The sequence below is a fragment of the Thunnus maccoyii genome, chromosome 21 (genome assembly GCF_910596095.1).
Source record: "Thunnus maccoyii chromosome 21, fThuMac1.1, whole genome shotgun sequence".
NCBI classification, from domain to species: Eukaryota; Metazoa; Chordata; class Actinopteri; order Scombriformes; family Scombridae; genus Thunnus; species Thunnus maccoyii.
Window position 1 is genome coordinate 20,831,545 of NC_056553.1, and position 24,887 is coordinate 20,856,431.

Consider the following 24,887-nt stretch of genomic DNA (forward strand, 5'->3'; position numbering starts at 1 on the left):
CCAAAGTGTTCCCAGAATGTCAGTCCACATTGCTAGTGGGTTGGAAGCTTTGCAGAATACCAAACTGTAACCAAGTAGTTTGACATCTGAGTTTGCTTACTTATTATGTAATAGACTGGTGCTGGTTGCATGCCATTTCATCAAGGTATTAACAATGTATAAGGCATGCATAATTGCACAGTGCTTTAAATTTGTACAGAACATTTTTCTACAGACTTCAGATGGAATGCATATACTGGCCCTGGAGCCATCAAGATATAAGCTATAAGAATTTTATCAGCTGAATAAGAATAGAATATAATATAAGAACAGAGGAATATAAGAATTTTGCAATATGACCAGTATGATGATTATGATCTGGTGAACACCAGATCATAATCATCATACTGGTCATATTGCAAAAGTCCTTTTGCAAGCCAAGGAGTATGACATTTCAAACATTCATAGGTGGAAGAGAAATACAAGGTGCTCGTACAGCTATGCTCACCGTCCGTCTGTGACTTGCTGAGGAAGATGGTGCTGGCCCGAGGATGATCTGAGGGATTGTACTCCATGGGCAGATCTGAAAATAGAGGACAGAAAATTTAAGTCTCACAAGCAGTTCATTACGTTTTAGCTCAAATGGATTTCCATGTCATTTGGAAAACCAGGACAACCAGGATACACCTCTAGTACAAAATCAATTTCACTGTGAGTCTGCATACTGATTGTTTAGTAGCTGAACAAGTTTATGATCTTCCTAATGTTTTTTCAGCAGCAGCAGATGAGCAGAGCTCTGGTATAATAAGCAATGAACATCAAGCGATGACGTTTTACCAGAATAACTACAGCACATGGCAGAATGAAATTCATTTGAGGTTAAAGTGTGGGACTGGCTTTAGGGGTTAACCACCTCTCTTGTAATGGACTTAGCTGAATGGAAAAACAATCTGTCAGCAGACAGTAAAGCTGCACCAGCGCTGTGTAAACAGCAGTTTGTAAATCGATGCGCTAAGCAAACACAGCAGAAAGGTATAGATTTGTTTTAGATCATTGTCTGCACACACACATACCACCTAGGATCAACCACCAGCTTAGACAGTGACTGGCAGAAACTGCAATAAATCACAAGCAAAAGATCTTAACATTCAATAGCTGATGAACTTGACAGCCTTTTTGTGCAATTTCTGTCTTCCGAGTCTAAAACTGGGTGCTGCAGGTACGGCTATCTGCCACAAGGTGTTCTCTCTGACAAGGGTTCATTCACACTACATGCACAATTATCAGGCAAGTGAGTATTCTGACCTTATCATTATTTCTATTCACATTTCCCAACTCAGAACCATATAAACTTGAATGCTTATTGGATTTAATCATTTTCAGGTTGTGTAATGAGGGAGGGTGTGGCCTCAAGTGATTAACACCTTAGATTAACACTGAAAAGTCAAAAATTGTAAAATACCTTTCAGACAGATGCAACACTCTTGAAATAGCTAAACTACTGAGGTGTGACAACCGGACTATCAAACATCGCAAAAAAACGCATGGAGAAGAAAAGGTGCAAATTAACTGCAAAAGAGTTGAGAAGAATTAAAGATGGAGCTACCTGGAGCCAGTTATACTCCAGTGCTACCATATTACAGAACCTGTCCGGAGTGTCCAGAAGTAAAAGGTGTCAAGTGCTCAGAGACATGGCCATGGTAAAGAAGGCTGAGACACGACCACCACTGAATAAGATTCACAAGTCGAAATGTCAAGATTGGGTCAAGAAATACCTGCTGACAGATTTTTCAAAGGTTTTATGGACAGATGAAATGAGAGTGATTCTTGATGGAGATGGGCCTGGGATTGGATCACTAATAGACACAGGGCACCACTTCGAGTCAGGCACCAGCAAGGTGGAAGAGGGGTACTGGTATGAGCTGTTATCATTAAGGATGAGCTAGTTGGACTTTTTCGGGTTGAAGATGGACTGAAAATCAACTCCCAAACCTACTGCCAGTTTCTGGAAGATACTTCCTTCAAGCAGTGGTGCAGGAAAAAGTCTTCAGCATTCAAGAAGGCCATGATCTTTATGCAGGACTTTGCTCCATCACATGCATCCGAGTACTCCACTGCTTGGTTAGCCAGCAAAGGCCTCAAAGATGACCAAATAATGACCTGGCTCCTTCCTCATCTGACTTAAATCCTATTGAGAACTTGTGGGCCCTTCTCAAACATGAGACTTACAATGAAGGAAGACAATACACCTCTTTGAACAGCATTTCATGAACAGATCAAGAAACTGACAGACTACATGAATAGAAGGCTCATGGCAGTTATTGAAAAGTAGGGTGGTCATATTGGTCACTGAATATTTTTGACAGGCCAAAAATGTTATTTAATTGTCAGAATAAAAAAGTGAGGTGGGGAAATTTCTTCTTGTAATTTAGTTGCCTTATAAGTCTGCACACTAATAGTTGCCAAATAATTGTGCACATTTATATCTTCCCCTGAGAAAGACAAAACTCACTTTTCCTGTGTTAAACATTCAGGTTTGAAGTTTAATAACATTTTGGAGTGACTGTGAGCATTGTATTAGTCCAACAATGCAAATTAATCCTGAGGAATACAATTTGCCTTATAATCATGCATGCAATGTAATCAAGAGAAATTTTTATTTCAGACTTTTTAAAAGAAAGTTAAAAGTAAATCTCATATCCAGATATAGCTCATTCATATCCCGATAACGATACATATCCTGATATAGCACATTTTAATTCAATACATAAATAGTTGGTCTGTGCGCCCACACACATGTTCAAATTTGAGATAAATGATAAATGACTCAAATCCTCGCTTGATTATGAGAACTGACTGTCGAACAAATGATCAGTTCATTGACGGATCATTTCACAGCTAGAGTGTTTATGGAAAATAAATACAATAATCTAAAACTCTAAAAAGTCTACACATCAACAATATTTTCATATTCTGAAGTAATTAAGGGACTTTGAAAGTAATTCTCTCTTGTCACAGCCTTCATTTCTTTTTTCTGTTTTCCAGGTAAAGATGGTTGTTGCTTCATCCATATAAATTTCTACATCAAAACACAAACAACATGGATGTCTGTTTAAAAGATCACCTTTCAGCTTTAAACTTCTCTTGTAACACACTGTCCTCCCTTATTGATGTGTACGTGCCAAACCAGAACTAGCCACAGACACTGTCACCTGGCAGATGTCTGTTATGTAAAAATCTCTGAATATATCAGTATCAATCTTGTGTCCTTGTTCTTTGCCCTGATTAAATCCCAAAGGATGAGACATGCTGCTGAGAGTTTTTATTGTTTAGTTCAAAAGAACAAATTTACAAAGAGCAGTTCTGAGCCGGTAGTTTTTCATAGCTGTGGTTGGTGAAACAGAGAACCACTGTTTGAACAGTGGATTGGTATTATATCCTGAAGCACAGGCGGCACCAGGACATCATGCTTGGAGAGGCTAAAAGTAAGCAGTTGGGTGGGGGTGGAGGTGGGGCAGCACCATGTGAACACAACACATAACCTGTTGCTGTCTTTTAATAATTAATTAAAGAAAGAAATAAAAAATAAAAAAAATACTTTGATGAAGCCATTTATATGATCACATCAATCTAATGCTTTTTCAGTCTCAATTCTATTCTATCTCATGTTGTTAATTGTCACATCATATTGCAAAATATGATGCAACAGTATTAGCATTATGAGGCATTTCAAGAAGATTTCAAAGTTGGAAAGAAGTTTCATGACACACAGGATTAAAGAGCTCGGGTAATCCGATGTCTCCCACATTAAAGGAAGAATGCAGACTTCTAACTGACCAGTCTGAAGTGTTTAGAGGCTGAAGATTAATTAACATATGTGTCCTGCTGCCTTCAGATGGCTGCAGGGATTTGATGACCTGAAGGGGAAGCTTTTCATACAGTATAAAACTGCTGCGGACAACAAATACTGTCAGAATCAGTCATATTAATTTATAAATCAATGCAGACTACTTTTAAAGCTTTAACCATATTAAACTTTATATTTTTTATGCCAATTTAAACGTGTCTATTAGCTGGGGAGTGTTTGATTAAATACACTTTATTTATATTTGAAGCATTTCTGTGCATTTGCTGACAGAATATAGTTTAGTCTTGTTGATAAAATCACTGACGTGTCAGCGGAGTGACTTTGCTTCAGAAACAGATGTGGTTCTGAGACATCTATTCTCAGCACAGCAACACCAACAACTTGCTTTTCAATGCTTCACTGAATAAACCCCTCCCCTCCCCCACCACCTGTTTGTTCCTCTCCTCCCACCTGTGCACCGTGTGTGCTGTGCTTAGCACCAAAATACACAGCCAGGCAAAACAAATTCAGGAAACGGTCAGAGCGCTGCTTATATTGGTCGTTATAATCCGTAACTAGAAGCTTCTGTCTCTCCCACTTGGTCTCTCCGTTGTCTCCACCTATGTCCTCAAGGTTGCTTGAATTTTATGCTACCCTGGTGAGGTGATTTAATATCCTGAACAACTTTAGATGAAACATAAGGTTATGATCATTATCATGTTCTGGTCTAGTTTATGCATTAACTCAACTTGTAATCTTAACTCCTAAAATCTCAATATAACCAAAGGGAAAAAAATGAATGAACTGAAAGCAGGGGAGGAAACTAAACTAAAACTCAACACAGACAAGCAGTGTGGGGTGGTGACCCCGTCGGCAGCTTCCTGGTTTCTTAGATGATGTCAGTGAAACAGGAAGGGCCAGAAAGGACCAACACCCAGATACACTATTAGAGAGAGTGAGAAACAGATGCAGAGAGAGAGACGGATAATAAGAGAGAAAGGGGCAAAAGGGGCAAGAGAGCAAAAAATGAAGTAATGAGAGTGATATATTTGAAACATGACTGACAGAGAGGAGAAAAGAGGAGAGGAGGGGAGAGGAAAGGAGAAAAGAGAGGAAACAAAAAGGGAGATAGAGAGAGTGGGAATGTAGAGGAGGAGAGGATATGAGAAATGGAAAATAAGAAATGAAACCAAAAGTGAGGAGAAATGAAAGGAAGGGATGAGGTCAGTTTGCAACCAGCTACAGTGTGAAACCTCCTGAAAATGAGTCAAACTCTGGTTCATGGAAAGCTTGAGTTTCAATCTACCATTAAAACAAACTAAGTCCTGATAACTACAGAGCATGCCTGAGATCACAGAGCCTCTTTCGGTACACTGCAGGTTACGCATGCAAGCCACAGCTATTGTGTCCAAACTCTTTTGAACTACTGTCTTTTTATGTTTGAGAGCCACTTGAAGAGCCTCAAAGGACACATGATGTAGGAGGAAGTGACACACGATACTGAATACAAGATGGGTGTGTGGGAAGAAGCAAAGAGTAGTGAAGGAGAACTGAAGGTGGGTTAATGATGCTGCACATACAGCTCAACACACACACACACACATCTGCAACACATCAGTTGCAAATAACAGTTAAAAGCTGAAATTTCTACAGCCTTAAGAGGCAGGATATTAGATAACTATTAAAAATGCCTTTAAATAACTTAGCAAGTAAATCTGATTTTCTGGATTCCTCATGACGTAACATTTTCAAGACAGGAAGCTTACTATCCACAGACCCAGGCTGTATCCCTCTCTACGGATGATGTCTATGACCTCTGGTGTGGTTCCACCCTCCCCATTTTTCTACTTTTCTCCAACCTTGGGGTGGACGAAAGCACCCAACTTCCTGCGTTTCAGGAAGTGGAGAGGAAATGAAGTAGGGGGTGGTGGTTACACATTGTTAGAGAGGTATAAGCTGAACAAAGAGTGGAGGGATATACACTCCTACTGAATCCCTGCAGAGCACACAATGAACACACCTACAGTATGGGAAAGATGAGGGACAAAACCAAAAGAAACTAGACACTAAAATGGCCCCATCTCATTGTTCTTCTTCTCATGGTTCTCCTCTGATAAATGAATACACCTCTTCCAGTGTTCCATTCAAAGTAAAGGAAATCTATCATCTGGGAATTGTCTTTTCAGCAACAATCGTGTAAGAGTGCACAATCATACAATAATAAATAGAGGGTCCAGCTGGGCGATATGATGATGTATACCATACCATGAGACAATATATATTTGTCAACTGTCAGAGATTTTACTCTACTGTTTATACCAAGGTAGCTCTCCCTTTAAGATTTCTATTAGACCATTGTGGGCAATGATGCAAATCAATGAGCAGGGCTGATTGATGGATTTTTATATCATCGGTGTACAAACATTTATTTTCCATTAAGATGGGAATCTTTGTACATTTTATAACTTGATCAGTTTTATCAGTGCAAAGTTTGCATTTCAAAAAAATATTTTTTACATTTTTCATGAGAAACTGTTGTCTAATGACAGCGTTGCTCAGATCACTGCAAATGACAGCGTGAAATAAATCACTTCAGGAAAAATATACTCTCTGCTTTATTTGAAAATGTTTGGTTAAGGCAGCCACTTCGGTCAAAACTAGTTGTCAGCTTAATATTGAGCTACATTTTATATTGCACCTGACGAAAAACATGAGTAAATCCTTGCTGTCTTCTCTAGAAGAATGTTAATATAGAAATGAATCCTATTGCTTGCCTTAATAGACGATCGAGCTGGTTGAATTCATTTTTCCTCCTCCATAGCATCACCTCAATCAGCTGCGAGCACCTCCAGTGCAAAAAGAAACTGATGCCAGTGGTTATACTGTGAACAAGAATAGCTGTATGACTGTGGTTAACAGCTAGCTAGCACTCTGTCTTTATGCCCTCATAGCCTGTCATGAGGTTGGCTTCAGGGTGCAACATCAGCCCAGAAAGGAAGACCCTTTGCTGGTTTTTGGCTGCCCTGCTGAGAGGTGCCAGCCTGAAGGAATCCAGATGGTGCAGCACGGCACTGCCCGGCTGTCAACAGCATGCTATCAAACAGTACGCCCACATGGTTGAGATAAGAAGCACACAGCACATCTTGTAATGGAGTGTTTGAGAAAAGAGCACAAGATGTAGCTGGTGTTTGAAAATAGACGTGTTAAAAGGAACACGGTGTTGCATGGTTCTAGATAGTGTCACACTGGATGCTATTTTTATAACATCAGCTAAAACTGTTTTGTTGCTGTTTGAAATGATGCAATCTGGTTCGACCACTGATATTTGATTTGGTATTTTAAATTCACTCAACCAGTATTTTACTGAACAGTTTCTCATGAGATATCAGTACAAATTGCAGTTTATGAAGCAAAGCAAAGGCAAGCTGTCCCTCAGTTAATACATGAAGTATCTTGGTGCGTCATGCCGTGTCTGGATTTACCTTCAACCATTTAAGCTCTTGCCCTATTTGGCTACTGTTTCACTCTGTTTGTCTCACCTTGAATTTCAGCCATCTGTTTTCTAGTGTATACCAGCCTCCTGAGTGCAGTTTAGAGTAGAAAAGCCAAGCAATTTTCATCTGATACTTATCACAGTGCAAACTTTATGACCGCTACACCACATCATGCTGTGATTTGGCCCTGATAACACTCCTGTGTATGTGCTGTAATGTGAGAAGAAAGGAAAAAGGGAAATCAACAGCACAAGGTCAAAACCTAGTATAAGACTGGACGTGTTTGAAACACTAGAAGGCTTTTAATTTGTATGACACCTGGTAACCATCAGACATGGACATCCCAGCATTTTTAAGATGTTTGTTTTTATGTACGTCTATTTATCTGTATAGCACTTGTCATACAGTAGTTGTAACTCAAGGTGCTGTACACATAAGAATAACATTAAAAATACTTAAAGCATAACTGCACCCCTAGGTCTGAGCCTAAATCCACCCACTGCATAATTCTGAAAAATACTAAAAAGTGGGCAAGAGGGGGGTGGGAGGGGCTGAGGAGAGGAGAGGGGAGGGGACAGGAGGGGAACGGAGAGGAGGGGAGGGGGGAGCGTGGCTGTGTGAGGCAGGAGTTGCTCATTGACCTATAATAGTAATAATGAGAGGAAGACAAACAGTGCAACAACATTTAAACAAGCCTGAAGTCAGAGCTGGCAGCCACAAAAACAACAGATATCCTCATCGCATCTCACCCTGCTGCTTATTAACTCTCCGGCTGTCTGTTCCTGCGGTTATCAGCTGGTAAAATCTTGTTTAGAAACGTTAAATCGCAGTGTAACCGGAGCTCCACCGAAACTTTCTGTCCTGTCTGTCAGCTGAACCTGTTCTCCGTGTAGCAGCACTGCCGAAACTGAAGCTGTCCACTGCGGAGCGAGAGGACAGGTTGAGTAACGGCTCCGGCTGCTGCTGCAGACAGTCACAGAGCAGACACTTTCAGTTTATAATTGTAGCATCCGTCATCCCACTAAGTATTGATATCACGCTTAGTATTTTACTAATTAAAGTTTTTTTGTTTGATGAACATGAGAGCTGATATGCGAAAATGAACTGAAGCCAGACATGCTTGTTTTTGCTGTGCATAGTGGTATGATGTCATTATGTCAACAAGTTGGAATACTGCCATTACCACAATATGATTTTTTTTTTTATCATAATAAAAATTATACCTATATTATCATGAATGACATACGATATGGCACATCCCTAACCTTAATAACATTATCATGCCAAAATTCTGTGGTGTGTAAATCAAAACAAACAACCTCAATTCCTGCCACACACTGAAGGCAGATTGTCAAAATTCTTCAGTTTCTAAAATTCAAGGGAGACAAATTTTGTTCGAGAGACCACATGAATGAAAAATGAAGTGAATGAAATGCTTACTTTTTGCTTTCTCCCCACACACACACACACAAAAAAAAACACGGGAGCAACACCCCAGCAGCACCATCACAGCTCTTCCTAACAGCTTAAACCACCTCTAAGCTCGAAACATTGATCGCAGACATCTGCCAAACTCAGTGCAGTGATGCAGACTCGTCAGAGGAAAAGCGCTGAGCTTTTATCAAAGAAAAGCCACCAAGGACAAGAAGATGGTAGGGGAATGAGTCAGGGACATTTCACCTCAACTCAACAGAAAACATATTCCCTCTCCCACAGGATCTACTTAAATAAGTGTGCTTGTGTGTGTGTGTGTGTGTGTGTGTGTGTGTGTGTGTGTGTGTGTGTGTGTGTGTGTGTGTGTGTGGTCATGAGCCTCTGATTTTGATCATCACACCAAAAAAAATTCACCACACCATTAAAAAAAAGTTTGTCATGACGTTTTGTTCCATGTATTGCTACAGTACAACACATATAGTATGGCACATCATTTTCTGTACTATATGCTTTGTCCCTTCCTTCAAGGAACGGAAGTCATCATCATTACATTTCTTTTCATCACTTCACTGTGCCCCCAAAAACACCAAAAGATGCTTACAAAACACTCGACACAACTAGAATGTGCGTTTCCAGAGAAATGCCTGTGACTGCTGCCAGCTGCTGCTGCAGCAATTTTGTTTTTACGGTGGTGCCACATATGGGTGAAATTGCATCCAACTGTACAAAATTGTTCAGCGTCCATGTGTGTACAGTATTCCCAAATTTGGTAGCAATTGGATGATGCTATTAAGAGTTATCACAGTTTAAGTATTTAACCAATTACAGACAAGCGGTAGGAGTAAAAGAAAAACTAAGCATAGCTTATCTTTGGGGTCACTAACATATGGTATGTACTATGTTTTGTGAAGATTGGAATAATATTTACAATAGGAAGCAAAAAATGTGTTATGGGAGAAAAACACAGTTATGAGCCTTCACTTAAACTGAATCGATCCTGAGACGCTACACTCACATGGAGAAGTCAGTATTCATGTTAATAATGTATCAGTTCAAGAAAAAAAGAAAGTAATGGTATCACATTAATCTGAAATATCTGTGCTGCTTTTGCCATAACTCTGAACAAGGTTTGTCACAGTCTTGAGGTATCCTACCATTGACACACATACACACACTTGCATCAGGTAGGTTTAGTTTTTACACATGATGTACCAAACACACGCCACACCTCCTGTCTGCCTGCACAGCCACATCCTGTTCTGTAAGGGGAAGACATCCTGGAATCACATGAGGAAAAACCTCATGAGGAACTACAATAAAAGCGCCGTGTTGGAGGACTACATGAAAACATCCACTCAACCCAAAATTTCTACGATCCATCAGAGTGACGTGTCACAGTCACAATCACTGGCGGTGTACCTGGCTGTGTATACTGATGTGTCGGATGTGGAGCGCTGCTGTTGATTACTTTCAAACTTGAAGGATGGCTGTAATTAGGTGAAGCTGACATGAAACAGCACAGGAGAAAGAAGAGGAATAAAGAGGAGGAGAACTGTTCACCACAAAAGCACTGAAGCACTGTAAAAAGCTGTTGATAGAACACATAACAAAATACAAAAGTCATGTTTGCAGTATAAAGGAAGCTTTGCCAAGGAGAGGCACAAAAGAGGCAGCGGTGAATGATGCTGCAAGGACAGATGGAGAGAGAAAAAGATGTTGCAAAGGCAAGGAAAGAGTGGCTCCACATAGTTATTGACACTTAATTTAGCCAGGCAAGTAACTCATATATTTTCCAGGCACTGAAGTCTCATTCAAGTTTAATCTAACATTGTTACATCAGCTATTACAATTCCATCTGATTATCAAAGCTATGTTTAAAAACTATAGAATCATTGATGACACTGAGACTTCAAGTTGCCCCACTTAAATGTGGATTCTGCTGTTCTCTACTGTCTGCTGATATAACACTACAGTGATTCAGCCTACACTCACCATGTAAGCATTCATATTTGCTGTCCTAAACACTAAGAATGTGGTGTTTTCCAGAAAAAATGCAGTACCTCCTTTGGAAGAAACAACAGTTTGTTTTGGAAAGAACTTTCTTCACATCTGTGAACATAACTTGTAGTGTACTGACATGTATCCACCCTCAAAAAACAGATGAGAAAAAGATGATTTTATGTTTTCATGTGTTGTGTATAAGAGAAGGAGTGAGAAATAGTGAGAGTGAGAGAAAGAGAGAGCTAGAACAGAGAGATGTTAGGGGGTTGGAGAGTCCATGGACAGGGAGAGGACTCATTTACTCTGCACCCAACCGAGAGCCATAAACCCACCCTCCCTCTTTCTCTCTCCTCCCATCCCCGCATCCTCTGCTCGCTGTAACTAGGCAACGCTGGCTTGAAACGATTCAGATGGTAGAGGCAGGCCCATCAAAGGCAAAGACAGACAGCCGGGCTTTGCTATCTTTTTCTTCCTTTCTATTGCTTTATTCCTCTGCTTCTCCCACCTGCTTGTACACTACACTGTACTAATTGCTGCTGAGTCTTATTGAGCCTGATAAAGTAGTGACCATGTATTACACAGAGCACTAGTAAAGAGAACACTGAATTGCCCTTTTATACAGTGTACACACCTTCACTCATTGTTTCACTGATGGAGAATGGAAGTCATTCTTTTCTGGGTGAGTGACAGAGTACAAAGAATTAAGTAGTAAAAACATCTAATTTTACAGTTTGAATGTGTGGAAGCTGAGTTAAAAGGCATCATAAAACAAGCAACCCTTGCTGTCCAATATGTTGAGAAATGCCACAACTTTAAAACATTTAGTGTAACTACATACACGTCTACACACACACACAACAGAGGCGTGACTGTGGTAAAATACTGTCATGGAGTTCATCAGTACAGACACACTGGGGGACAGCAATTATGGTGTAAAGAGTGGACAGACAGCTGGGTCCTATGAGCGCTGACACATGGGAGGGAAATGGCCAATTAGAGGCAACAGCACTGAGAGGATTTAAAAATAAAAAAATGAGGTAGAACACAGGAGTGATGGGCAATAAAAACAAACAATTTGAATAGTTGCTCACAGGAAAGAACGATTATGTTTTTAATTTTCTTTAAAATAGCATGTACGGTACATATGTACATGGCTGCTTGAGATCAATGGCTTCATTCCTGGGATCAGAGGACATGTGAGGGTAACAAAGATGCATGTTTCATTATAACAGACGTGTAATGCTTAAAAAGGCAACATGACCCCCCAAGTTACTCTCCTGCTACTGACCATCTGCCCCTGCACAACATGATCCGTGCACCGCTAGTAGGGATCGACAGCAGTTACGTCTGTGAGAAAAGTCTGAAAATATCACCGTGTCTGCAGGGAGTGAGTTAGACATGCTTGAGCTCAATGATATTGTAGGATAATGCACATTAGCATCCTTTTTCAATACAAACTCTAATGCAAAGGAATTAAACTAGTAAAATTGCCGCTATCCTTTAACACTCTTTTTTCATTCTAGTACAGCTCTTCTGAATCCAGTTGCAAAAGCAAAGCAAAAGTGCTTTTTGGCCCTAAAAGTTAGATACACAAATATTAGAGAAGTGATTGCCAGTGAACGCTGTTCAACTATGATCGCCCTGTGATGCATTAACCTGACACCACCCTATATCTTCCCCTCACAACTACTTGTTTAATCCAAACCTCCCTCTCTCTCTCTGTGAGGTTCATCCGGTGTCAAGCTGTGGAAGGAGCTGAGGATGACAGTAAGGCCATCTGTGCCAAGCTCTGACATACTCTGTCTGTGTTGACATTTCCACACAAGGCATACGCGCATGCAAATGCTGGCATGCACACACACATGCCCACATACAAGCATTAGCACACATGCATAAACCAACACAAATAAACACACTAGATTAACAATGGCTTTTATCAGTGATGCATAAAGGCACTGGTACACACATATGTACTGTAGTTATTAGGGTAGCTGACACAGACTAGCAACCTGTCCAAGGTGTAGCCTGCCTCTCTGCAGAACATGTGCTGGGATAGACTCAGTATGCCCTCAAAGATCAAGAGTAGCATTATCATTTTGTGACTTAAAATACAATGGAAAACAACATCTTTCTCCCATTCTTCATAAAAAAAAGATGGCACATTTGCTGCACCATAATCACACTGAAGCAAACCATTTCAATGAACCATTATGTCCATTGAAATTGCCTGTTGTTGCATGTATTGCCTGTTTGGTGTTGTTGTGCCATGCTGGCCCAGGTCACTTCTAACAGCCAATCAGCAGCAAGTAATTACCTCTGCACCTGCTCACCAAAACACCACCAGCAAATCTAGTAGTACCATCTGATGGCTGCATGCTCAGTGAGCTGGCTAAATTAGCCCTGACTCCACAAACATGATGGCTTCACTCTCTCTGCTTTCACCCAAGACATCAGAATGATCTATTCAAACTTCATGAGTTCTTCTATAGGGGAGAGCAGCATGTGATTGCAGTTATCCTCATGGGACAGTCACATGAAAAGCCCACATGTGAAAGCACATGTTGGTATTCACTTGTGAAAGTGTGAATTTGTGAATGTGTATGCCTGTGTCTCAGTTTGATTAAAGTGCCGCCACAGTGCTGCCCATCAGAGGGAATCCTCTGTTAATCAGTTCATCCTATTAATTACAAGTTCCTGCTTAAGGAAGGAGGTTATATTTCTACGGGGAAAAAATGTATGACTCTTCATCCACACATAGCTGTTTATGTAGCGAGTCCAGCAGCAGCAGCTGTAGGGCTGACGTCAGGTCATAAGAATGAATGTGTGAATCTGCACATTTCCGCCCCCATGTATAGTATTTTCTTCAGTCAGTTTGGAACTTTTGAACAGGAAAAAGTGCAGCGAACTATTTCCTTTTTCTTGAGTGAGTTTTATGTTTAACCACAAAACAAAACAAAAAAAATAGAATTTGGTTGTTTCATTTGGAATTTCTTGAGACACATTCATCCCATTTTATCGTTTCACCCCACCCCAGTTGTCACACTGTTCTTGTATGCACAGCTGGTCCAGTTAATACAACCACAGTCCAATCTGTTGAACACAGGTTGGTCCCATTGCCCTATTTTAGGGCTTAGGTGCCTTGCACAAGGGCATCACCACATTGGGTAATGGGGGGCAAGAGAAAAGAGCTGTTTGTCAACTTTTTCACCCAGATCTATCCAGGATTCAACAGATGACCTTTTGGCCAGAACATTTAAGCAACAAACACTACCTACAAAAAAAGAAGTGTGTAACATAATTATTGTTTAAGCAGACCATCTAAGACTTGATTCATACTTATCTTCAGACAAGGCTTAGACTTCGATGAAGAGACTCACTCTTTCTGTTTCACTTGGTCAGAATTGGCTCTGAGGTAATAAATGCAAAGCTCTACTCTAGATCCAATTGTGAAAACCACATAAAGACTAACCCTGCAGACCTGATCAGTCTGCACAATTTGGGTGACTCCATCCTCTCAGCTCAAAAGCAACACACAGTAGTCTCTCTCATTTCACAACACAAATTTGCCAGTTATGCACGTGACCTTCTGACAGCTGTGCCCAAATGATCTCTTAAGCTCCCAAACACCACATCTAATTGCCACCGAGTCCCGTTCCCAAGCGTGTACGTACTTGAAAGCATCACTTCAGCGAGCAAATAGACAGACTGCATTATGTAAGCTAATTTCTGATTACACCATTCAAGAGCACTGATGGGAATTTACTTAGACACTCAACACTGAAGGGCATTCACTGTTTTTTTTTTCACTGTTTTTTTTTTTTTTTTCTCTTCCCACATCCAAGAAGCAACACAATCTTGACAAACTGGATTTGGGAAATAAAGTCCAAATGATGAGGTGAAGACTTGGATCACAGAGGCTATTGGCATTCCCACGCTTCACTACTCAACCATCTTGCCAAAGCCTAAGCTTAACACTTTGACAGCACAGAACCAAAACAAACATAAAGGTTAAGCAATTTTACAGTACAAATCCCTGAGGTTGCTTTTGTCTTTTTTTTTTTTCTCAAGCAGTGTCAGCCTGCTCCGACCATCAGAAAGGGAACTAAAATATTCAGAATGGGCATGGTGGGGGAAGCCCTTTTCCAAGCTCCTTTGAGTCCCAGTGGATCATCAGGACCGACTTCAAACACAGATATTAATATAATGGCTCTTATGAACATGGACCTTCTACTCTACATCTACTATCCATCTCCAAAATGTCAATGTTTTATCAATTTGAGAGAAAGTAAATGTCCTTTCCATATTGACACGTTTTCTTTTTATCAGTCTTTTTCCTATCTCTGGTAGAAGCACAATGGCAGCATTATTTTGCTGTCAACTATTGGACTTGACTGTGAATAATGAACTCAAGTGATCAGCCACAGTCACACTCCACTTTACCTCCACTATGATCCCAACCCAAAGCATTTGAAATGATTTAAGGATTTAAGGATATGTCATACTGTAGATTGGTTAGAAGAAGTGTGGTAGTTGAAAATGCATTTCAGGCCTGTCTTCCATGCAGAGATACATTCTCTTATTTTAATGAATGTTCACGATCAGTGATCCAGAGTCTTCATCCCTGCTCTTCATCAGAACTGCCAGTAGACCATTACAATGTGAATTTCTCAGGAGACAGCGGCACTATGAGTGAACACGTGAGCAGGTAATTTGTGAGCTGTGGATGCATCTTCCCACGTGGAGGCCAAGCCAAGCCAAAACGAGACACCAGAATGAGATTGTCACAGGCAATTGCATTTTCATTAACACTTTGTAAAATCGGTTAATTTGTTTTTACAATGGAAGCCGCTCCCTCTGAAATGATTTGTTATTCCTTCTGGGAAATTGCTGGCTTTTGTGAGCGAAAACGAGAAGTGGTAAAGTATATTAATTGTTTTTGAAGAGGCAATGGTTGTGAGTCGCTTAACCTGATATGATTTAGAATCTCACAAACAACCATACCCGCTTCTGCTATTTGATGCATTTCTCATGCATAATGGGTTTGCAGACAAGAGCAGGCTTACAGTTTGTCTCCTATTAGACATGGCTGTCAGTGCGGAGACAGCCATAAACACAAATACAATACAGTGTGGTAAATAACAGACAGGCACTACAACTACAGGTGTCCAAACTGATAGATGGACAAAGCAACACATTCTAAAGCATGAAGAGAGACCTGGCTGTGAAGCAAAGCATTCCATCTGTATTTTACCCATTATCCCTGGATAAACAAAGTTTCATACACCTGCACAGATAAGATAATCTAATGAACGCAGTGTAAATGCACTAACTGCTGATAAAGTTAACTGCAATGGGAGGACAGGAAATCCCGGCAGACAGTCTGTGGCAGCAATAGATCATGCTCTCAGCAGTGTAGAGGAACATCTATTGGCCCTCTAACTGGCCTCGCTTCAGTCAGTTTTTACGGCCATTATTTGACACGTGGATGGCATTTTTTACAGCTTTATTCAGACATGATGGGACATTTACAAAAAGGGCCACATAAATGAGCCAAATGTGGCACCTGGTGCGGAAGATGGAACTGTATCACTGCTGGAAAACAGCAGCAGGTTGAAAAGTTTAATGATACGAAGAAAGAAGAGTGTTGCCTGTTCTCTCAAAGGTTGCATCAGGGATTGATCTGAAAACTTATCTTGCGGTTGACGTCTTCGTTAATGACCATCTTGAGCATGATGATCATTTATTACATAACAGCTGCATATTTTACCGAAACAAACTCTTGTTTGAAATCCTACTTGCTCACATGCTTGAGTGTTTTACTGGATATTCATTGATTCATCCATGAAAGGATGAAAGTTGAAGCCATAACGAAGGAGACAGCTGATTTGATTAATATCGTGGTTGTACAATTTATTTTTAACGTCTTTTGCACTGGTTACATCGCGTGGGCAAAAACCCCTTTTTTAGACTGATCTAACATTTAAAGCGTCCCCCAATAAAGTCAAACTGACCCATTCACTGTTTATTTGACTAATTTTATTTTGTCATAATGAAGGTAAACAAGATACATTTACATCTGATTTATTCTCAAACTTTTTTACACAATTTGTGTATTTTACATGTTTTATTTGGAGGTAGAAACACTATTTAGCGGTTATGGCTTTCACATGCATACAACATGCATAAAACATATGACTGTTTAATAATAGATGTTTGTAATTATTGTAAGTAACAGATTTGAAATCATGCTGATGTTGCAGTGACTATGAGGCGTGTTGGAGAACACTGTCAGCTAAATCTAAATCGAAATGTGTACGAAACTCAAGACACAATCAGAAGCATTTTTCACTTCGCCAACAATCAAAACAAAATAGTATCATATACCGTACATCTAGGTCAACTCGTCTGGAATTCATACTGTGGAGACTCCCCAGGCTCATCAACCAAGCATGAATAATCCATGTCCAGATTTCAATTAGCCTGCAAGCAAGACTCATCAATATGTGTGCGTGTGTGCTCCAGAAATAACTAACTTTAACACCGATGAGACAGAGACAAATGCTGGGCCTGGAGCCATTGCTCATTTACAGATGTCTATGTTAAGTAAAACCCAAACAGGGTGAGAGATCCATCTGCTTCATCCTCTCCATTCTCTGTTATTTCTGAGCCATTCACATCATGAGCGGCCTAGGTTTACTTTAGTTTACTCCTTTACTTAGAGCTGCTGTGCCGCAATACCACAATACAATGCTCCCTGATCAAATTAGGCTAAAAATAGCTCAGCTATTTGTTTGGAAGGTCTGGGAATAGCAAAGAATGTCCCTTTCTCCTTTGAACGCTGCAATGACGGTGAACCTAGAAGTGTTGAGCTAGAGTTACATATATAACAATCTTTAATCTTAATCCCTGAGCATCATGCCCTCCATCATCCTCTCCTCCTCATCTTCCAGGGCAAGCCTTCATCTTCTGTATGGTGCAAAGGACATAAAATCTCCATCTCAGCAAGTCTTTTCAGACAGCTTATTTCTCTCAAGAGAAGATAAGAAAAGGGCTGCTTCTAATACATCTGTTTCAGAGATTGTCTACCAAATATATAAATATAGCACATCGCTCAGTTGAAAATATGCGTGGGATCAAGAAAAGGAGAGATTGTTTTGCTTTTTTCCCCCATTTAAATTACAAAATATGAGACTATTCATTATTGTTAGATTGTGGTTGTTTTAATAAAACTATAAAAAGGTATTTGATGCTGTGTGAAGCCATGCTGATGAAACCTTTATACCCACATCACTGCTGCCGGCTGCCAACATCCAATATCCAAAGAGCCGCCTTTTATAGACTTTAGAAAACACTTGTATCTAAGTTTCCATGCATTTTTTATATCAAATTCAGACTAGAAAGCATCTTAACTGTGGAATCTGCTCAGTGACCACACTGAGACACCAGTCGAACAACACTAGCCGGAGAGCAGGAGTATTTCACAAGTGATTTCCTCCCCCCTCGGGAATCAATTACTTAACCTTTGTGTTGATAACAGTCATAAAACTTAACTACCCTTTAGGCCTGCATAATCTTTATATTCCAGTCAAAGACAAGTGATGGGCTTGACCCTGAGAGACCCGTCCCATGGTATTGGCATGTACTTACAAGTAGATGTACATGCTGTGAAGTAAAATCTATGTAGCATGACGGACTGAACACAAATAGGCATAAATAGAGATAAATAAGCTGTTGGAGGCATGAGCCTCTTTATCTCTGACGGGTGTATGAGTTAAGATGAGAACACACATGGGAATGTCTAGAGAGGGAGCAATTGCTCGGGAAAATCAGATTACATTGCTGATTTATGCAAGGGGCCATTTGAAAGCCCTGGCCTCTCATATTTATAAGGAGGCTGTTCAATGACCACTGTGTGTGTTTTGTTTGTGCACATTTAATAGTGTGTGTGTGGTGTGTGTGGTCACCACTGTCGACAGTTCTCATGGTAGATTTTGTTTTTTTTGGTAATCACACACACTCAATGCTCTCAAGGTCACACACATAAACACACACACATTAGTGCAGAGTCACAAAACAACACACAATAAAAAAAAACGTATTATTTGTTCTGGTAAAGCCAAATCAAATAAAACTGAGAAACCACAAGAGCTAGATAACAATCATACTGCCCTACTCTATAAGAGCCAATCAGGCAAGATAAATACTTGAGCGTCTATTTCCTCAGTCGTTCATAGCACAGACATCCAATCTCCTTGCACCACATGATTTCCATATTTACTGTTCACAGAGTGTTCAAGATTACACCAGATCTTTACTATAGTAAGTCTCAGGCATGGTGACTTATATGTGACTTTCCCATGTACTCATTGACCTGGACCAAGCTGGCTATGGAATGCAATTAGAGGTCCAGTGACAGGGTCAAAGGGTCATTACTTACAGACATGCTTAAACTTAGCTTAGGACAAACACTAAAAACCAGCTCTTGCTTTTACTTTCCTTTAATGATCACATTTATCCTAAAATGCACAATTCCAAGATTTTGAGCCAGTTGATGACAGAAGAATTATCCTTGAGACTGACCTCCTGTGTGGACAAAAAGTTACACTGACTATAAGGTTACATATACACAACCTCAATAATAAACATAAAGTAAAATTATCACCTTTCTGACAATGTAAACAAAGACTGATAATGTATAAGCTTTGTAAAAGTAGAATTTATGGGAGAGCTGTTGTATTGGGTTGCATTAGATTGCACAGGTGTCTCTAATAAAGTGGCTGGTGAGTGTATATTAGCCAGTAACTCAGGCTGATATTGGTCTTTCAGTAAACACTCGATATCAGTGAGTCAGTGAATGTTCATTCTCAATATAACTGAGGTGATATTATTTTGCAAGCTCCAGGAGAGGCAAACTAAAAACTGCAATAGGACCTGTCATAAAAGCAACTTCTCACCCATCTACAAATCCTTTAACAAGGGGTCATGATGAGACTTTTAGTATCTCATGATGATCTGAAGTAAATCCTGTCTCATGGCTTCATTCATACTAATTTTGGATTTTTTTTTTCAGGCATGAAAGAGTTCAAAATGATGTACTAATTGTTCCAACTGTGGGTGATTATCAAAAGAATCATGTTCCTGGCACAAGCGCAACCAAACTGAATTTCCTTTGTGGTGTGTCTGGTTCACCCGAAAAAGCCGGTTCAAACATCTGATTAGGATGCCCCCTTGACGCCTCCCTGTGGAGGTATTCCAGGCACGTCCAACTGGGAGGATATCCAGGGACAGACCCAAACATGCTGGAGGGATCATATATCCCATCCTGTCTTGGAATGCCTAGGAAGAGGGATGTGCGAGATACTTTGCTAAGCCTGCTACTACAGCGACCCAGTAACAGAAAATGAATGGATGGATGGATGGATGGATATTAGCACAAAATATCTACCTTTCAGCAGCTTCAGTCCAAAAATACAGTGACAATATATGATTGGTCTTCAAAAACCATACTGGTGAGCCCACCCATTCCATGATAATAATAAAGTTGTACAAGAAGGCACAGTTCAGAGGCCTGAGGCTTTCCTGATTACTCACTCCAGGGAGCCCAATCCTCACAGAGAGGAGTACAGTGAGGTTGACTGGCCCTTTTTGCAGCACATCATTACAACTGAGCAATATAGCTTTGGGAAGAAACCTGTCATGCCAGAGAAAGTGAGATAGACATCCAAGTGGCATTTTGACCTGTTTTTGGCTGACATCATACCATCCTGTAAAGGGTTGTTTGTGCTATTTGTACTCAATACGCTCTGCACTGCATGACAAAAGCCATCAGTAAGACTCCAGTCTGAGAGGCTGTGATGCCAAGTTGGGTGCTAATGCTATGACCTGCGTGGAGTTTAGAGCTGGTTGCTAATAGCTGCATATTTTCTCCAGCATTGCAGGTAATTTCCTTATTGTGTTGGCATGCTGTGATGTTTTCCTGTGTTGTATTCCCTCCTTGTCTCCCTCCTCCCCATTTCTTTAATAATTACTGGCGTTTCAAATTTTTTGTATCAGTGATACATAATTAGACACACTTAAAATCTCATTATACCCGGATGAATGATAGAAATCGTGCACCAGAGAATCCCAAGGTACTGTGATGTCTGATAAAATGTTGTATTTGTTCAGGATGAAAACATCTTTTGTCTCCACAACATTTTCACTAAACTAGTCTTCATTCTGCTGGGACACTCGCTAAAACCTCCCAACAGGCCATTCCCTTAAATGTACAGTCGAGTGTGACTGTGCTGGTGTTAATGGAAAGTTGAAACGTGTTGCTGGTCATTTCCTATCCAGCTCTCCGGAGGAATTAAATGGATCCCCTTCCCCTGCCATAAACACTGTCCATCATTCTCACAACACCTCCCACTGGAACACAAATTCACACTCACCCTTCAATACACTGTCATCACCTTACACACACACCCGCATTCACACGCAGACACATGGTGGAGATGACATAAGCTTGAGATCCTACACTGAGTCATTTCTCCCTTAGCAAACTCATTCAAACTGCCTTCTGGACATTGTAGTAAAAAGACAACATCCAAGCCTGTCAGAGAGGGATTCCCTTTTTTTTGAGTAAAAGAGCACAACAAGGGGGGGAAAAAGCTGACCACAGACTGCCAAACCACCAGGTTTTATCCAATGCAGCACCAACCTGGAAGCTCTTAATAATAAGGATAGAAGATAACAAGAACGTGTGACCATCAGAACATGTTCTTTCCCAGAGCAGACCTGCAGCAAAACATGCAAACAAACAGGAATATCAAAGTATATCTCATTTTGCTAGTACCCTGACACCCCAGTTTGGACAATTACAGTCTACTACAATCTTAAGGCTGATTTCCAATATGCTCTAGATCAGTGGCTCTGAAAGTGGGGTCCAGGGATCCCCATGGATTCTTGAGGGAGTTGCAAGGGGTCCCCCACAAAAAGGGGAATCATTTATTTTCACTATAATTCAGTCCATAAGTAACTCAATGACAGAATGTATGACTATTTTGTTCATGGGTTTCATACACTTTCTTTAATAAAACATCTAAAAGCAAAAATCATATCAGATGGGGGTCTGTGGTCTAATTTGTGCCAGTCTAGGGGTCCTTGACGTGAAAAAGTTTGAGAAGCAGTGACCTAGATCCAATGAAAGGGAAACGTACTGTAGTTAGTGCTGTAACGGGTGGGTGGGTCCTTTGCACAGATGTTGCAAGCTCTCATTATCTGTTAATACCAGTTTAACTCTTCAAAGGACAATACATCACTGTCCACAGCTACTTTACAACATAATAATAAACATTTTGGAAATTGGTAGTCTATGTGTTTGGTTTTAATATTGTTTAAATCGCATTGAGACTCGTCGGTCATGAGGAATAAGCTAAGTCTGCATCTTACCGTCTATATTTTCTCTGTCGCTGATGTGCTGGAGGTTGCAGCCCGTGTCCTCCCGGCTCAGCTCCGGCTCTGGCCGATAGGGCTCCAGCCTGGAGTGGTTGTTCCTCCGGTGTTTGGGGCTCGACGACACGCAGCAAGAGGTTGTATTCCCCATGGTGTAAGCAGGTTGTTGCGATATTCCTCGTCCAACACTTTATCTCTAGCCTTCTCTTGGCGCTCAATGTTACTACAAGAGAGTGAAAAAACGGGGCGGTAACGCGGATAGACAGACCTGGTGCAAAACTACAAACTGGCCCCGGGTATCCGTTAGCGTTACACGCCCTTCCCCTAGTCTAAAATAGGCTTAGCTGGTCATGCAGAGCCATTTAAAAGGCTGATAAAACGCTTAGATAGGTTAATAAATCAGAAGAGTAGCCCAACGTCCCCTTCCAAGCCTTCAGGCGAGGGCAGATATGTGCCTCTGTATACTGTATATAACAGGCTTCGTTTCACTGTCGACTCCCTCGCCTTGTTATTCCCGTCCGAGCGTCCAGTTATCTTCACAAATACATTTTGATACACTGTTGCGTTATGGCGACATGAATGAATTTGAGGACATGATACTTTAGCTAGTCAGGGAAAGATATTTTTTGCTCTCAGCGCTACATGGTTGCCGATGTACTGTAGACTGCTGCCGCTACTGCTACATCCGCTGCCGTGTTGCCTTCATGTGCTTCGCGTAAACTCCGACGTTTCAAAAATAGCTCGCCACTTTTTAAAATAAATTCTTGCGCTGCATTCGTTTTCCCCTCACGAAATACTTAAAGTGTACGCGTTCAAAACGCAGATTGATTATATTATAAGAGAAGAAAACAAGGACACATAGCCTATTAAAAAGCGTTGGTAGTAATAACCTTGGACTTTGTTTGTCCTTTATTAGCCTAACTAAAAACAAATTACACAAAAATGAGACCTAGCATTTAAAAAGTGTTCTTTTTAATTTCAGTCGCTGACTCGGTATTCCTGCTGTTCATTTGTCGTATCCTGTTTTACCACATTGTGAGAGAAGGTTCGTACATGTAGCTTCATCTGAATTACTACATTTATGGCAGCACGTAAATGTGTCTTAAAAACCTACAGCGCTTAGGCTGTGATGAAAAAGGTTCCGGTTCAAGTGGGTGACTACAACTGTATAATAAATGAACAATTGTGACTGTCTCTTGGGGAATATAGTTAAATAAGAAAAAAAACATGGAATAGAATAGAATAGAATACCCTTAAATGATTGAAGTGGGTTGCTGAAGTCCGTCATAGACACCAATATTTTGGCGATATAGTTGGTATAATACCAATAAACTCAGAATATATAGTATAGCCTATAGAAGATATTGTTCTTGTTGTAACAGGTGGATGAGCTCTACTTCTGTATATCCCTGCTCTTTAAGACCTGTTATGGATCTAAAGATGGACATCTGTCATCTCCCTATTACCAATACTTCTGTGTGCCAGTTAATTATTTGATCTTGACTGATGACTGACAAATCCATAAGGGCTTTGCATTGCTTGTGACAGAGTAAAATGGCTGCTCATACTTAATCTCACTGCAGGATTAGGCCAGATTAGTAAAGGTCAACGCAAACAAAGTGGAGTCCTAAAGAATATCCTAATCCTTTGAGATGCTTCCTTGACAATGTGCACATGTTGATGCCTCAGACTATCACTGATGATGCTGGAGACTAAAGGATGTGAGAGGATATAGATGCCTTTTGTATTATTACACTGGTTGACATGCTGTATTCCATAATCAGACATGGTGCTGTAGTGCAGCCTGCTGGTACTCCAGCCACATTGCATTTAATGAAAAAAGACAGCCAAGATTTACAGTATAACATCACTGCCTGTCTCTGGTTTGAAATAAAACACATTTTTTTGATCAAACAGATGTTCCTGCACTTGGATGTTGTCAAATATCCAACTGAAGTAAAAATAAGCAAAACAAATTTATGAGTGGAGGGGGACTTCTCATGAACATGCTGATTCATATTTTAAAACATCTGCAAAGATACACAGTGTTTCAAATTCTGCAAACCAAAACCACAGACATGTTGTCATGGTTTAAAGCCATGGTCTATTGGCACAAATCATTCATCTGTTTTCGGTGGTGTTGCAACATTTAAATGCTGAGTGTAGTCTGTGGTGCCAATGACTTAGTTTAACCGAAATCTTTCAGTATTTCCTGTTCCCTACTGGTGCATTCCACAGTGTAGTTTTGTCTGTATCAGGGTGGAAGTTGACTGTGTTTTGTTACAGACTGGACAGGAATAAGGTTTCACAATAGGCCCAGGTGCAGGACAAGTCTCTGTGGTATTGGATTCTTTCCTCAGTTGTTTTGTTTCCATACTGTCTCCCTAACAAACTGCACATGGGAGTGACAGAGCAGGAAACCCATCATCACTGCAACCAAACACTAAGCAGCAAAGACATTGCACAAAAGAATAATAGTGTAGACTTGATGATGTTTGAACATGTTTACTTGAAGTGCTCCATGTAAAAGAAATACAAAATCCTCATTCCCATAATCATTACGATCAATCACTCTTCCAAAGACTCTCCAGAAAGTCTTTCCCTTTTTTATTGGGTAGTCTTTCCTGTCAAATCAGGATTTGTTTTGGTCCCTACTGTAAGTTGGAGGCTTCATAATTTTCCTTTTAAAGCAGCACATT

At 40.4% G+C, this 24,887-nt stretch overlaps 1 protein-coding gene across 3 annotated transcripts in view; it reads right to left on the reverse strand.

The window, feature by feature from the left end:
• ccny (cyclin Y) overlaps positions 1–22,872 on the reverse strand; it is a 38,952-nt gene extending 16,080 nt beyond the window's left edge. For 2 of the 3 annotated variants that reach the window (XM_042399810.1, XM_042399808.1), the window contains exons 1-2: positions 22,186–22,872; positions 488–562 (exon numbers count right to left, since the gene is read on the reverse strand). In XM_042399810.1, coding sequence (XP_042255744.1) covers positions 488–562; positions 22,186–22,339 — 229 coding nt within the window. In that variant the 5' untranslated portion in view covers positions 22,340–22,872. Of the gene's footprint in view, positions 1–475; positions 563–22,185 lie in introns of all 3 variants that reach the window. The other variant, XM_042399809.1, reaches the window with a different exon arrangement.
• Positions 22,873–24,887: the final 2,015 nt, after the last annotated feature.